Source organism: Heteronotia binoei, chromosome 11, assembly GCF_032191835.1.
Source record: "Heteronotia binoei isolate CCM8104 ecotype False Entrance Well chromosome 11, APGP_CSIRO_Hbin_v1, whole genome shotgun sequence".
NCBI classification, from domain to species: domain Eukaryota; kingdom Metazoa; phylum Chordata; class Lepidosauria; order Squamata; family Gekkonidae; genus Heteronotia; species Heteronotia binoei.
In genome coordinates this window covers 23600663-23615472 of record NC_083233.1, presented here as the reverse complement: position 1 = coordinate 23615472, position 14810 = coordinate 23600663, and the positions used below count along the sequence as shown (strand labels likewise).

Below are 14810 nucleotides of genomic sequence, written 5' to 3'. Positions count from 1 at the left end.
GTTTGATTCCCCACTCCTCCATTTGCACCTGCTGATGTGACCTTGGGTCATCCGCAAGTTCTCTCAAGGCTGTTCTGCTCAAGAGCAGTTCTGAAACAGCTCTACCTCACAGGGTGTCTGTTGTGGGGAGGGGGAGGGAAAGGAGATTGTAAATTGCTCTGAGACTCCTTTGGGTAGTGAAGGGTGGGGTATAAATCCAATCTCTTCTTCCCTTCTTCTATACCTCCATGCAGAATGCTCACATGTATTCTTCAGGATTTCCTAAACTTAGTTAAGATGGAAATTGGTGACTCCACAGTGCAGGGGGAAGGGGGGAGCTGGCTTGCTACAGTGACAGCTGCTGCATCAAAGATCTGTCCACTGCCATCAGTTGCATATTATCTTGAATAGATTATAATAGAATAGGAAGTCTGCAGTCATAGAAAGTCTGCAGGAATCTCCTATGAGCATCTTTGGTGCTGTCTCTCAGCAGTACTTTTCCAGTTGCCGTTGTAATATAGAATGGTGGCTGTGCAAATGCCACTAAGAATGCCAGAGATTGGTTTGCTCAACCATTAAAAAAAAGTTTAGTCCTTCTGCTTCTAATAACAGCTAACCAATTGCCTCTAGGAGTTTGCAAACAGAAGTTGGAGGTGGTGGCCATTTCTGGTGCTTGTTTTCTGGCATTTGGTACTCAGAGGTGTACTACCTCTGTGCATGGAGACTTTTAGCTATCATGGCTTATGGTCACAGACACCCATTGGACAGTGCCTGTGACATAACTAACCACAGCAAACAAAATTCTTCACCTTGCACCTCTTGTGCCACTTTATGAACATTTTCTCCCCACTTCAGAGAGAGCACTGTGAATATCTGCAGTCAGAAAGGGGAGACTTAACAAAGCAGTGCCATCCTCCTATCAGAGATCTATCAAGCAGTGACAGGAAAGGTGATTGAGGCTTGGTGACTGCATGCAGTACAATGAAGTGGCAGAGTGGGCTGTACCACCAGGCCATAGGTGAGGGATTATGTTTTAGAAAAGTTTTCATATCTTAACAATTCCCTGCAATTGGAAAACTACCACAACACATCAAGTGCTAAGTTAGAACCTTTATCCCTGATGTGATCTTTTTTTTCCCTGTTTGCTGGGAGTTTTTAGAAGAGAGAGCACTGAAAATATGTGACTCTGACAAATTGCTGCCTCGTTCTGCTGTATGTATAGACCACACCTACCTACCTAGAGCAGAGGGGATGGCAGGCAGGCAACAGGAGAAGACTGGAAGCACAGGCTCATGGCTTCACCTATCAAGAAATGATGATGATGATATTGGATTTATATCCCGCCCTCTACTCTGAATCTCAGAGCAGCTCACAATCTCTTTTATCTCCCTCCCCCACAACAGACACCCTGTGAGGTGGGCGGGGCGGAGAGGATTCTCACAGCAGCTGCCCTTTCAAGGACAGCTCTGCGAGAACTATGGCTGACCCAAGGCCGCTGCAGCAGGTGCAAGTGGAGGAGTGGGGAATCAAACCCGGTTCTCCCAGATAACAGTCAGTGCACTTAACCACTACATGAAATGGCCAATGGTGTGCAAACACTGTAGAGCTATACAACAGGCAGCAATGTAGAACTAACTAGTTCAGTTTCCAAGGCCAGGAGGATTTTAATCTATGTTATTTGCAGGCTGTGCAATTCTTCTTCAGCCCCAGAGGCGCAGGGAATAAGGAATATGTTCCTGACCCATCTAGGTTTGGTGCTCATCTAACAGTTCCTCCCCAACCTCCCATTCCCAACATGAGGACTGGATAGAGGCCTATTAGCAGAGTGGGAAATGGTTGTGCAATGGATACAGTTTGGTTGGGGCACACATCGATCGACTGTCTGGAACAGCAGAAAGTATATTTTTCTCCATTCTCCCTTTCTGCACGGTCTAGGGAAAGCGTGTGCTTTGACGGTGGAGGGGCCAAATCTCACCACTGTAGCCCAGCAGGGTCCAAACCTCATTTTCTGCCTTTGATTGGTTTCTGCAGCCCGAGCCATTTGTAAGAAAAAGGCCCTTGAAGCTGAGATTTTTTTCCCATCGGTGGTGGAAAAATTACTGTGAAGCCACGAGGGCGTGCTTCCTGTATCGCGTAATAACAGAGTGTCTGTGGTGGGGAGTGACTGGTCCTGACTTTGGGTGTGGGGGAGGAGAGACTAAATGATGCACTGACAGTTTCTGCTGCTCCACGGGACTATTATTTGGGCACTTAAAGAGGCCGTTCTCCCCTGTAATGTCCCTGCATCACTTCCATTAATGCTAATAGAGAATAAAACCTTTAAGGAATTCAGACCACTTAAGATTTGATTTTCCCTGCTTTTCTGGGTCTTCAGCTCAGTCTCCGCCTTCTTGAAAACATCTCCAGGATGGTCTGTTAGCAACCCCAGAGTGGTGAAACTGGAGCTGGGATTCAGGCAGGGCGGTTTCAGTTCCCGAAGGCTTCTATGAAGTTAGTGTTCCCCTGCCTTGCATTTTTAAAATGCGTGTAGGGAATTGTGAAGACAAACGTCCATAGACATCTTGGGCATTTTCATGCATGTCACAGAAAGCACCCTTGAGACCTGTATGTTCATTGTCCCTGTGTGCCCAAATCTTGTGATGTGATTTTTCTGGGTTGTGTTGGTACAAGGGCTTAACGTTTTACAGCACTTGGAGTGCTCAAAGCACATCATATACCTAGTTCTGTTATTGTGACTGCCACCTGATAAAGGAGGTCAGTGCAATCCAGCCAGTGGGAGAGCCGGAAAGTGACAGCACGCAGGGGTATCTATCCATCCATCCATCCATCTCTGTCTGTTCATCCATCCATCCCCATCTATCTGCTCATCCATCCAATCCTACTTACTTTATCCTACCTTATCCTATCCTACCTGATCTATCTACACAACCCCCATCAGTTGCTCTTTGCCCCATGGGGCAATATGCAGAGGCATCTCTTGTGTATGTAACAGCTTCTGCGGGCAGTTTTTAAAATATAGTCATTTTTTCCATTTTTCAGAACATTATGATTATGCTTTGAATTTTTCACAGAATTATAACACATTACAAATGAGTCTGACAACATTGATATAACTATAAAATACAGGTAAATTTCTCAACATATATAAGGCTGTGATATTAGGTTGGTATTCTTTCGTGCCTTGCAAGTTAAAAAACCAATAAATTCTGGTAATAACTTACTTTGGAATAACCTTTTTTTCCAGCAGAGTATTTTGCAGTTGGACACCATGTTTCAGTAAAGTCCTCCTCCTGTTTTAATGATTGCGTCATAAAAGGATTATTAGCTTATTTTGCCTAAAATGAAATAATCCCAAAGTTTTTTCCTCGAAGCTTGTACTTCGGGTATTTTTTAATCTTTCCAAGTATATGCGATTAAGGTTCTTGACACAGGCACAATTTTAGATCAGGAGAATAGTTTACAGGAGAAGAAATTAACATTGTCTCTCTCCAGCTTGACTTCTCCTACCTAATTCTACCACTGTCCTTTTCCTGGAAGCTGTTTTGGAATGTTTTTAAAAAAAACCACTGTGGGAATCTTAGATTTCTTTTGTCAAGTCTTGTTGGGTTCAAAAGTTCACAGACAATCTCATGGTTCATTTGTGCAGCCCTAAGGCTGCTTTTTTTTAAAAAAAAAATATTTAATGAATCATGGATTCTCAGATGCACAGACTGCCCAAGAGAATTTCCCAGTGAGTACGCTTCAGGTATGTAGTTATGGCACTGGCAGAGCTAAGCCTGGCTCAGGAACAAACTTTAATAGCTGGAAGTTTTTCTTTTGGTTTTGAGGCTGTCTTGCCACGAGCAAGGGGGGGGGGGGGACGTTGATGTAGTGGGGGGACAGAGCTGACCTCCTGGGGTTCATTTCTTCAGGAGGTTGTTCTACTTTAGACTCACAGAAACAAACAGGAGCACAAGTTCTATTAAGGATGCTGCTGGATTGTAGCAGAGTAGGAAGAGCCCTGCTGGAGCGCCCCCCAGGTGTTCACCCTGCTTCCATGACTGGACAGCCAGCGCGTTTCAGCTGTAAACCATTTCAAACTGTAAACCACGGTAAATAGTAAAAGGGATGCCATTTGGATTTTCTCATAAGATCCAGAAATATCTTGGGATGGGTCCCAGACTCCTTCAGGTGCAGCATTTTTAGGCTTTTTTTGTAGCAGGAACTCCTTTGCATATTAGGCCACACACTCCTGATGTAGCCAATCCTCCAAGAGCTTACAGGGCTCTTCGTACAGGGCCTACTGTAAGTTCCAAGAGGATTGGCAACAGCGGGGGGTATGTGGCCTAATATGCAAAGGAGTTCCTGCTACAAAAAAAGTCCTGGTTGGCATGATGCCATGTTAGAATGCAACGCAACACCGATTGGGGTTGTGTACTGTCCTCAATGCTGAAAGGACAGCTCTACCGTGCCTACAGTATGATCTTCTAGAACAATATTCTGTAATGGGGTATACTGTATAGAGGTGGAAGGAGAACGTTTGGGGTTTGCTTTGCACTGCAGTACATTTTGCTCGTTTCTGTCCTTTTAGGCCAGCCTTTCAAACTGGACCCCAAAATGGCCCACAAGAAGCTGAAGATCTCCAATGACGGGCTGCAGATGGAGAAAGACGAGAGCTCCCTGAAGAAGAGCCACACCCCCGAGCGGTTCAGTGGGACGGGGTGTTACGGTGCAGCAGGCAACGTCTTCATCGACAGTGGCTGCCATTATTGGGAGGTGACAGTGGGCTCCTCCACTTGGTAAGCGGTTCTGGTGATGCTGCTGCTGAACTAACGTAGGCCAGCTGGGCATAGAATGTACTGAATGAAGACCACAAGGGAAGAACCCTGCTCGGGGCAGCCCAAGCCTATCTAGCCCAATCTTTTGTTTCCAGCATGTGGCCAGTTAGTTGATTCTGGTTCCACTTGCACACAGGGCAATGTTGCCTGCCTCTAGCACTTTGGTACCCAGAGGGTATACTGCTTCTGAACATGGAAGTTCCATATGTCATGGCTCATATCCATATCCATATCCTCCATTAATTGGTCTAGTCTAAGCTGTTTTATTTTATGATGTTTATATCCTGCCTTTCCTCCAGGGAGTGCAGGGCTCTGGACACGGTTCTTCCTTCCCTGTTTTATCAACACAACAACCCTGTGTTGTAGGCTAATCTGAGAGAAGGTGGCTGGCCCAAGGTTAACCAGTGAGTTTCATAGCTAAGTTGCATTTGGAAATCTGGTCTTTCTGGTTCTAACCCAACACTTAATAACAACTATACTGCACTAGCAGGGGACCACCCACATATCTAGGGTTAATGAACCTTCTCAAGCCAGTTTGGTGTAGTAATTAAGTGTGCAGACTTTTATCTGGGAGAACCGGGTTTGATTCCCCACTCCTCCACTTGCAGCAGCTGAAATGGCCTTGGGTCAGCCATAGCTCTCGCAGGAGTTGTCCTTGAAAGGGCAGTTGCTGTGAGAGCCCTCTCAGCCCCACCCACCTCACAGGGTGTCTGTTGTGGGGGGAGAAGACATAGGAGATTGTAAGCCGCTCTGAGTCTCTGATTCAGAGAGAAGGATGGGGTATAAATCTGCTATCTTCTTCAAGAACCCAGTTCACAGCTAGCTTAGATAGTACTGCAAAAGGAAAGGCATATCTGTCACCTCACAGGGCTGCCAGAGAATATGTTTTTAACTAAGTTATAACTGTCCTGATCTCTTTCGAAGAGGGATCCAAAGGCAGGGCCTGGTTGGAGGAGCATAGAATCATATGTTGAGAGGCAGTTTTTCAGGTATGTCCTTCCCATGCCATGAAGGTGGTCCCCTGTGCAAGCACCAAGTTGTTACCGACTCATGGGGTGACGTCACATCATGACGTTTTTGTGACAGACTTTTTGTTACAGGCTGGTTTGTGGTTTGCCATTGCCTTCCCCAGTCATCTATGCATTACCCCCAGCAAACTGGGTTCTCATTTTACCAACCTTGGAAGGATGGAAGGCTGAGTCAATCCTGAGCCGGCTACCTGAACCCAGCTTCTGCCAGGATTGAACTCAGGTGGTGAGTAGAGCTTGGACTGCAAGCTTACCACTCTGTGCCATGGGGCTCTTTCCAAAGCAACAAAGGGGTATAAAAAAACTAGCTAAATAAGTAAAATTTGGTCCCAGCTGGGAATGCAATCCATCGCCCTTGCCTTGACGGGATGGTGAGCCTCTCCATGAATCTGTGTTCATCCACAAATCCCTGTTCTTTTGCAGATACCTGGTGCAGGCAGTGAATGGTTTTGATTGGATGTTTGGAGTTTGGGGGCACATCAGGGATGAGCCACTGGAGCTGTGCTGAGCTGGTAGAGATGGATCTCAGTGTTGCGTTGACAACCTCTAGGGCGATCGCCTGGGGGCACATCAACATTCATGCAGAATTTGCCTTGGTTGGTCAGATCAGGATTTCATGGCCATCATGGTAACTGTGACACTGTCCCAGGTTGTTTTGGGCCCAGCACATGACAAGTCATGTTTTCTGCCGCTACATTCAAGATGGTTTGCAATCCATAATAATGTCTCACACAGTGTATATTAAAAGACAGGAAGAGAGGAAAAAGGCAAGACTGCTCAGGTACCAGCCCTTAGCTAGACAGGCTCCATTTTTCTGCATCCATTAGATTTCTCGTGATCCAGTTTTAAGGGGACCAAAGTGAGTCCATTGTCAGTTTGGTGAAGTAGTTAAGTGTGCAGACTCTTATCTGGCAGAACCAGGTTTGATTCCCCACTCCTCCACTTGCACCTGCTGGAATGGCCTTGGGTTAGCCATAGCTCTCATAGGAGTTGTCCTTGAAAGGGCAGCTGCTGTGAGAGCCCTCTCAGCCCCACCTACCTCACAGGGTGTCTGTTGTGGGGGGAGAAGGTAAAGGAGATTGTAAGCTACTCTGAGTCTCTTATTCAGAGAGGAGGACAGGGTATAAATCTGCAGTTTTCTTCTTCATTGTCACATCACTGTCTGTATTAGACATTGCTGATTTTAACTCTCCTCTGCAAGACTAAGACCGATTTCCCATTAGCCTTATGCCGCTCTCACGCTCCTCTTCTCCGTGGGGCTTCCGTTGGAGTTCACACTATCTGCCTTGGAGCTGCAACTAGCTTCGCCTTTTTCACACGGCAAACAGAAACTGGTTTTTAGAGGATCTTGTTCGCCGTGCGAAAGAGGCAGAGCGAGTTGCAGCCCTGGGGCAGATAGTGTGAATCCTACGGAAGCCCCGCGGAGAAGAGGAGAGTGAGAGCGGTATAAGGCTAGTGGGGAATCGGTGTAACTCTGAAGTCCTGAAATGTCCACATGGAATTCTGAGCTAGCTGGGGCAATAGACATGGTTGCTCCTCAGTGTCATCTCTGATGCATGCCAGGGAGCTGGCAGATTTGCAGTGTGCTCAGGCACTGTTTGAACACTTTACACCAAATCAGGCCACGCCTGCCATAGAAGTCATTGGCAGTGTTTGAAGTATTCTTCTCCACTGCCATTGGTTCGGTGGATCTTATCCAGGGGAACTTTAAAAAGCGTGTGAGGTTCTGTCCTCTGGGACAGACCTCCTGTAAGAGTCTCAAGTCATCAGTCCACTGTAACCAATTTGCTAGATTCCTTGCTGACAAAATTGCTCTTACATGGTTGACTTGAATGTCGCTTGTGCGTATCCAGCACTTGAGATATTGGAAGTATCCATTGGTTGCAGTTGCTTGGATTATTTTGCGTTGCCCTCCTTGATTGGTGTGGATGGAATGCTTTAAGTTGGGAAGGCCTTTAAACTAGGTCTTTGCCCTTCTCGGCTAGTTGAATCCTGCCAGGGTTTATTTATTTACTTACTTTAAATTTCTGTTCCACCCTCTCCGCAAGCGGACTCAGGGCGGCTAACAACATTCATATTTACAAGTTAAAACTAATAAAACATAGTTACAATTTAAAACCATTTCGTGATGCTGCACCACTGCAATATAAGCGAGTTCTTTTCTGATGGTGATCTCATAGTAACTCTATAATGTGGGATGGCAGTTCTCTCCCAGTTAGATATCAAAGGCCTGTTGGAACAATTCGGTCTTCCAGGCCCTGTGGAAAGGAGAAAAATCCTGCAGGGCCCTTATGGCCTCTGGGAGAGCATTTGACAGTTCTGGTGCTACCACCGAGAAGGCCCTAGCTCGTGTCAAACGCAACCTAGCCTCCTTTGGTTCAGGGATGGACAGTAGATTTTTTTGTCCCTGAATGCAGTGCTCTCTGGGGAACGTGGAGAAAGGTGGTCCCGTAGATAGGCAGGCCCCTGACCATAGAGGGCTTTAAAGGTCAATACCAACACCTTGAAGCGGACTCGGAACACAATAGGTAGCCAGTGCAGCTCTTTCAGCACTGGCTGAATGTGCTCCCATTGAGGGAGCCCCATTAACAGTCGTGCCGCAGCGTTCTGCACTAGCTGTAGTTTTTGAGTCAGGATCAAGAGTAGCCCCATGTAGAGAGCATTACAGTGATCTATTCTTGAGGTGATGGTAGCATGGATCACCATTGCTAAGTCGTCATGCTTCAGGAAAGGTGCCAATTGTCGCACCCACTGAAGATGAAAAAGGCAGATCTAGTAGTGGCTGCTACCTGGGCCTCCATTGTAAGAGACGGCTTCAGGAGCACACCTAAGCTCTTGACCTTAGTGGCACCCCATCAAGAGCCGGCAGAGGGATCTCCCCCCCTGGACCACACCGGCTGAGATAGAGAGCCTCTGTCTTCGTCAGATTCAGCTTGTCGGATTCAGGATAGTATTAGGGGATCATCCCACAGCTATTATTAATACCCTGAAAGAGGCAGTGATAATATCTCCTTTAAAGAAGATAATTCTTAAGGTAAGAATGATCCAGGTAATTATTGGTCAGTGTCCTGTCCTCCATTCTTGGTCAAGGCAATGGGGTATGTGGAGGCATGGGGCATTCGGGCATACCTGAACGGCAATTATCTTGCTGATGTGTTCCATTCTGGCTTCACATCTGGATGTGGAGTGAAGGCAGCTGCACTGGTGAATAGTCTGTTCTACATATATGAGGGAGGGCATGGCTGGCCAAACTTACTTAATTTAAGAGCCACACAGAATAAATGTCAGATGTTTGAGAGCTGTAAGACATGAACGTCAGATGTTCGAGAGCCACAGGAAGGAAGGCAAATAGATGGGAGAAGGGAGGGAGAAGTGGAAAAAAGTTTAAATGCATTCTCCAGGCCACTGGCTGGCTTGGAGAAGTGATTTAAAGGGACAAACACCTCCAAGTCAGCCAGTTTGGCGGTGGGGGCTTCAAGAGCCACACAATATGTGTGAAAAAGCCTTTTATGGCTCCCAAACTGCAATTTGGCCACCCCTGAGGTAGGGAATGTTCTTTCCTATTTATTCTGTTTGATTTGTCAGCATGCTTCAGTTGGGCTGATCATTCTGGAACATAACTGTCAGATCCCAGGAGTAAATTCTGATTGTGTCCGTCCTTATCCAGTGAAATGCCATGCGTTAATGTCAGTGATCATCACTGAAGGACCTGACTTTAACAGAGCTCGAGGAGCTATGGAGCCTGGTTGTCAGCAGGGGTGGAATTCTAGCAGGAACTCCTTTGCATATTAGGCCACACCCTTCTATGTAGCCAATCCTCCAAGATCTTACAAGGCTCTTTTTTGTAAGTTCTTGGAGGATTGGCTATAGGGGTGTGTGGCCTAATGTGCAAATGAGCTCCTGCTAGAATTCCACCCCTGGTTGTCAGTATGCTGCAGCTCTTCTTCATTCTAAATCAGTGGCTGGGTGCTGTGGGTGGAGGGAAAACAAGCAGAATGTAGAAAAGACTGAAGCAGTGCTAGCTGGGAAAGGGGATTGACATGCCTCTTTTGGATGGAACGAGTTTATCCTCTTTTGGTCAGAGCTCATGAGTATCCCTGGACCTATCTGTTTAATTGGAGTTGCATGTTGGAATTGTTGCAAAGAATGATTCTTTATCATTAGTGTTTAATTCAGAAATTGCCCTTCCGTCTGGACTCCCCTCATGAAGCTATGCTGATCCATGCTTTTGTAACTTCTAAATTGGATTGCTGCAAATTGGATTACTGGGACTGCTGTGGAAGACAGTCCAGACGTTTCAATTTGTGTAGCCCACTTTTTAATGGGTCTGGATTGCTGTGCACATGTAACCCTGAAAACAACTTTACTGCCTGCCTGCTTGCTTCTGGGCTCGATTGAATCTGCTGGTTCATGTTTCCAAAGGCCTTCTGAGTACTCAGTACTGACCTTGATGAACTAGGGGTCTGGTCCAATATGAGGCTGTTTGGTGTCCAACTCTCCTCTTTGACTGTTTTGCAAAAGTTCCTTGTTTCAGTGGACTTTCCCCATTCGATCTGTTGGTTTATTGGCTTTTGCCATGTGTATCAGTAATTATTATTTTATGCTGAATTCTTGATTGCAGCTATATTTTAGACATAAGAACATAAAAGCTTAAGAAGAGCCCTGCTGAATCAAACCATCTGATCCAGCATCCTGTCTCGCACAGTGGCCATCCAGTTCCTCTGGACAGCCAACAACAGGGCATAGAGGCCGAGGTCTTTCCTTGACGTTGCCTCCTGGCTCGAGGATTCAGAGGTTTAGCGCCTCTGAACGTGGAGGTTCCCCTCAGTCACCATGGCTGGTAGCCCCTGATAAACCTCTCCTCCATTAATCTATCTAATCTCCTTTTAAGGCTGTTTATCCCTAGGGCCATCACTACATCCTCTGGCACCAAATTCTGTATTTGAATCATTCTCTGTATAAAGAAGTATTTCCTTTTCTCTGTCCTGAATCTATTGGGTGCCCTCAAATCCTAGTATTTTGAGAGAAATTTTTCTCTTTGTCAACTTTCTCTACCTCATACATGATCTTATAAACCTCTACCATGTCCCCCCTTAGTCATCTCTTTTCTAAACTGAAAAGTCACCTTTTTTCATAGGGAAGGTGTTCCAACTCCCTCATCAGCCTGGTCACCTTCCTCTACTTTTTTTAGCTCTTCAATAGCCTTTTTGAGATAGGTGACCAGAATTTGGGGCTTATATCCCGCTCTATACTCTGAATCTCAGAGCGGTTACAATCTCCTCTACCTCCCCCCCCCCCACAACAAACACCCTGTGAGGTAGGTGGGGCTGAGAGTGCTTTTACAGCAGTTGTCCTTTCAAGGACAACTTCTATGAAAGCTATGGCTGACCCAAGGCTATCTCAGCAGGTGCAAGTGGAGGAATGGGGAATCATACTGGTTTTCCCAGATAAGAGTCCACGCACTTAACCACCACACCAAACTGGCTCTGTGAAGTGTACACAGTATTGCAAATGAAGCTACACCATAGATCAACGCGGGCATTACAATAGCGGTCATTTTATTCTCAGTCCCTTTCTTAATAACATCTAACATGGAGTTTGCCTTTTTCACTGCTGCAGCACTCTTTCCTTCACTATGACCCCAAGATATTTTTTCCCCCGTCTCAGACTCAGCAAGTACAAACTCCATTAGCCTAACTTGAAGTTGGGATTTTTTGTCCCAACAGTCTTTTTAAAGCCAGGCTTTTAAAAGCTATCCTGAGCCTATGAAAGGTGCAGATTTTTTTAAAAAATAGTTACCCTGGAGACACGTACATTGGAATTGGTCAGGAACTGAGTGAATATAAGTGAATGGCTGGACCACATAGGAAAGGTTGGCCATCTAGTATAGGAGCTATTTCAGTCTCGATGTCAAGGAGAGCAGGGATGCTTCTGGGGTGTCAAATATGCAGCCCAAGGGGCCAAATCAGGCCACCGAGGAATTGGCTGTCATCTGCGTCCTTCTCCCTCTCTCTTGCTTCTTTCTGCATCACAGCGTGCTTTGCGAGGCTTGCTCAATTGCACCAGAGCTACAGAGCAAAACCTCTATTTTCTCCATTGGCTGAGGTTCCTCCTTTGGGGAGGAAGGGGGGAAGGCAGAGCTTGTTTTTCCAAGTTCTTTTAATCGGACAGCAGAGCTATTGAGCCAAGTCTGTCTTCTATTGGCTGAGGCTCCCCCTTCCCGGTCCCCTGGGGAAGGAAGGGAAGAGCCACAGCTTCCTTTGCCCCATTCCCTGGATCCCACGGGAGAAATACGAAGAAAGCACTTTTAAGACCAATGGGTCCAAATGTTTTAAGCATGTTTTAAGGGTTTTTTAAAATTCAATTGTGTTTGTCTGTGTCCTTTATAAAGTTTATATCTCTGCTACCTAATCTTAAATTGGCATACACATGGCCTGGCCCAACAAGGTCTCATTCATACCAGATCCGGCCCTCATAACAAATGAGTTTGACACCCCTGTCCTAGATCATCCTACCACCCTGCCAGGAGCCCCCCCTGTGCCAACCAGTCCTCTCTGCAGGAGGGGCAGGCAGGCTCCCCCCATGCACTGAAACCTTAGAGCCATGAACTCGAGGCATCCAGCTCACAGGCCTGACACATTTCTTTAATACGTACTTCTGCAGGAGCTGGTCTCTTGCTTTGGGAAACGTGCTTCTCAGAAAGCCCATTTTCATTCAGTCTCTTTTGCTGAAGGGCTTCATTTAAAAATGTACAGTGGCAGCAGGAATGGCGGAGGCTGTGTGTACTTTACTGAGTACGTGAGAAAAAGAGACCGCCGGCTCTGCACTGCAGGGAGGTAGGGCGCGAATAATTGAGCTTGGGTAAGGCTGTGATTCAAAGCGAGCCTCGGGCTGTGTGTCACATAGAAAATCGTGGATCAAAGGCACAGTAGGGACTTGTGCCTTCCAGCCGTCATGATTGAAACATCATCAGCCCCCATGCAGTTACCCGGCTGAATTGCCCTCCTGAGCCAGCATTCCTCCTTCCTTTGTCTCCTGCACAAACCGCAGGGCTTGTTCACCCGAGGAGGATCCCCCTTGACAGCTCAGTAGCCAGAAAGCCACTCGGAGCCCTGTGCTAGCCCATTTTGCTGGCTCTTGGGTTTCCGTTTGCATTTAAAGGGTGCCTTCACTACACCTCGGTCAGCGGGTTGGTAGCACACGTTTGGTCGATTTACTCAATTTGTGGCGTTTCCTCAAAGGCCTGGCATGGATGACAGCACGACGAGAACACAGAGCATTTAGGAATATTAGAACTTAATCCACCTGTCCCATACCAGCTTATTATATTTGGCTGTCAAAACCGCACCAACATAAAAGCAAGACCTTACACAGCTTCTGTTACGTATATTCTAATGGGCCTCTTTTAACATGCGTTTGAATTTTTGCATTTGTTTATTTATATCCCGCTTCTCTCCTTAGTGGGCGCACAAAATGGCTTAGAACATCATTTCCCCATCCTCCACTCTCTCGCCACAATAACCCCACGAGGTAAGTTAAGCTGAGAGAATGTGACTGGCCCAGAGTCACCTGGCGAGCTTCCATGGCAGGAGTGGGGATTCGGCTCCAGGTCTCCCAGGATCCTTTGCTCACAAAGCCCACGCTGGCTCTCACGTCCTGTTTCCTCTTCTTTCCAGGTACGCCATTGGCATTGCCTACAAATCAGCCCCAAAGAACGAGTGGATTGGCAAGAATTCCTCCTCCTGGGTCTTCTCCCGCTGTAACAACAACTTTGTGGTGCGTCACAACAACAAGGAGATGCTGGTGGACGTTCACCCCCAGATGAAGCGCCTGGGCATCCTCCTGGACTACGACAACAACATACTGTCTTTCTACGACCCGGCCAACTCCCTGCACCTCCATACATTTGAGATTTCCTTTATTCTACCCGTCTGCCCCACCTTCACAATTTGGAACAAATCCTTAGTGGTTGCCTCGGGACTGCCTGCCCCAGACTTCATAGATTACCCCGAGCAGCAGGAGTGCAACTGTCGCCCTCACGAGTCCCCGTATGTATCAGGGATGAAAGCCTGTCATTGAGGCACCAGGAGCCCGCCCCCCGTCCCTTCTAGCCAAGCCTCAGGAACTTCTGTGCAATTTGACTGGAAGGCGGGCCTAGCGCCTGCAGGGGTCTTTGCGAAAGAGAGAGACCCCTGCAGGGGTCAGCAGCAACTTGCCATGTCTGGCTAAGTTTGTATCTCGAGGGAAACCCACGTCTCCAGCGCACGCCCTGTGGAAGGGTGTGGGTGGTGTTTCACTGACTTGTTTTGTTTTTGGGTAGCACTACTGAATTTTCTCCAATGGAGTTGGCATGTCTTGTTTCGGTTTCCTAACGGGAAAAAAGAGGTGTTGTTGGCAGAGCATGGGGCGAGAGCCCTCCTCAGCTGCCGGAATGTTGACAAGTGAGAGTTTGCTTCTGTATGAAAAGAAGTTCCTCAGGCATCTGGGATTCTCCCTATTCCTGCTGTGTTGAGAGAGCTAAGCAGAATTTTGGAACCCAAGCCATTAACTAGAAACTATAGGGCTGTTCCACGTGTGCTAATCACATGTGACAATTGCATACGCAGGTTTTTCGTTTTCTGCAAACGCAGCATGCATGCACAGGAAAGCCTTGGCCTGTCTCTGCTTCTGTGCGTTTGCAGTGAAAACCCCAGAGCTGCAACTGTCCCATGCGGCAATGTTCCTGTAGATTGCATCTTGTTTCCTATGTGGAAGAGCCTTCCATGTAGGAATTTTTTAAGCACGTGAAACAGCCCATAGCGTTACAAGGACCACTGCACTTTGCGCATAAATGAGAGATGCAGTGGCTGCCCAGAAGTCTGTGACTACTGAAATGTATCTGGCTTTGGAAGGGTGGGTTGCTTGCACTGTGGCCACAGAGACGATTGATTCCCAGTGTGTTTCCTAACTGAGCTGGGTTTGCCAGGGCCCTTTTTCAGGGAGTGAG

At 47.0% G+C, this 14810-nt stretch overlaps 1 protein-coding gene across 1 annotated transcript in view; it reads left to right on the top strand.

Annotated features, from left to right (window-relative positions):
- Nucleotides 1-13978, top strand: part of MID2 (midline 2) — a 265992-nt gene extending 252014 nt beyond the window's left edge. The window contains exons 9-10 of the mRNA XM_060249671.1: nt 4550-4757; nt 13501-13978. Coding sequence (XP_060105654.1) covers nt 4550-4757; nt 13501-13903 — 611 coding nt within the window. The 3' untranslated portion in view covers nt 13904-13978. The remainder of the gene's footprint in view (nt 1-4549; nt 4758-13500) is intronic.
- Nucleotides 13979-14810: the final 832 nt, after the last annotated feature.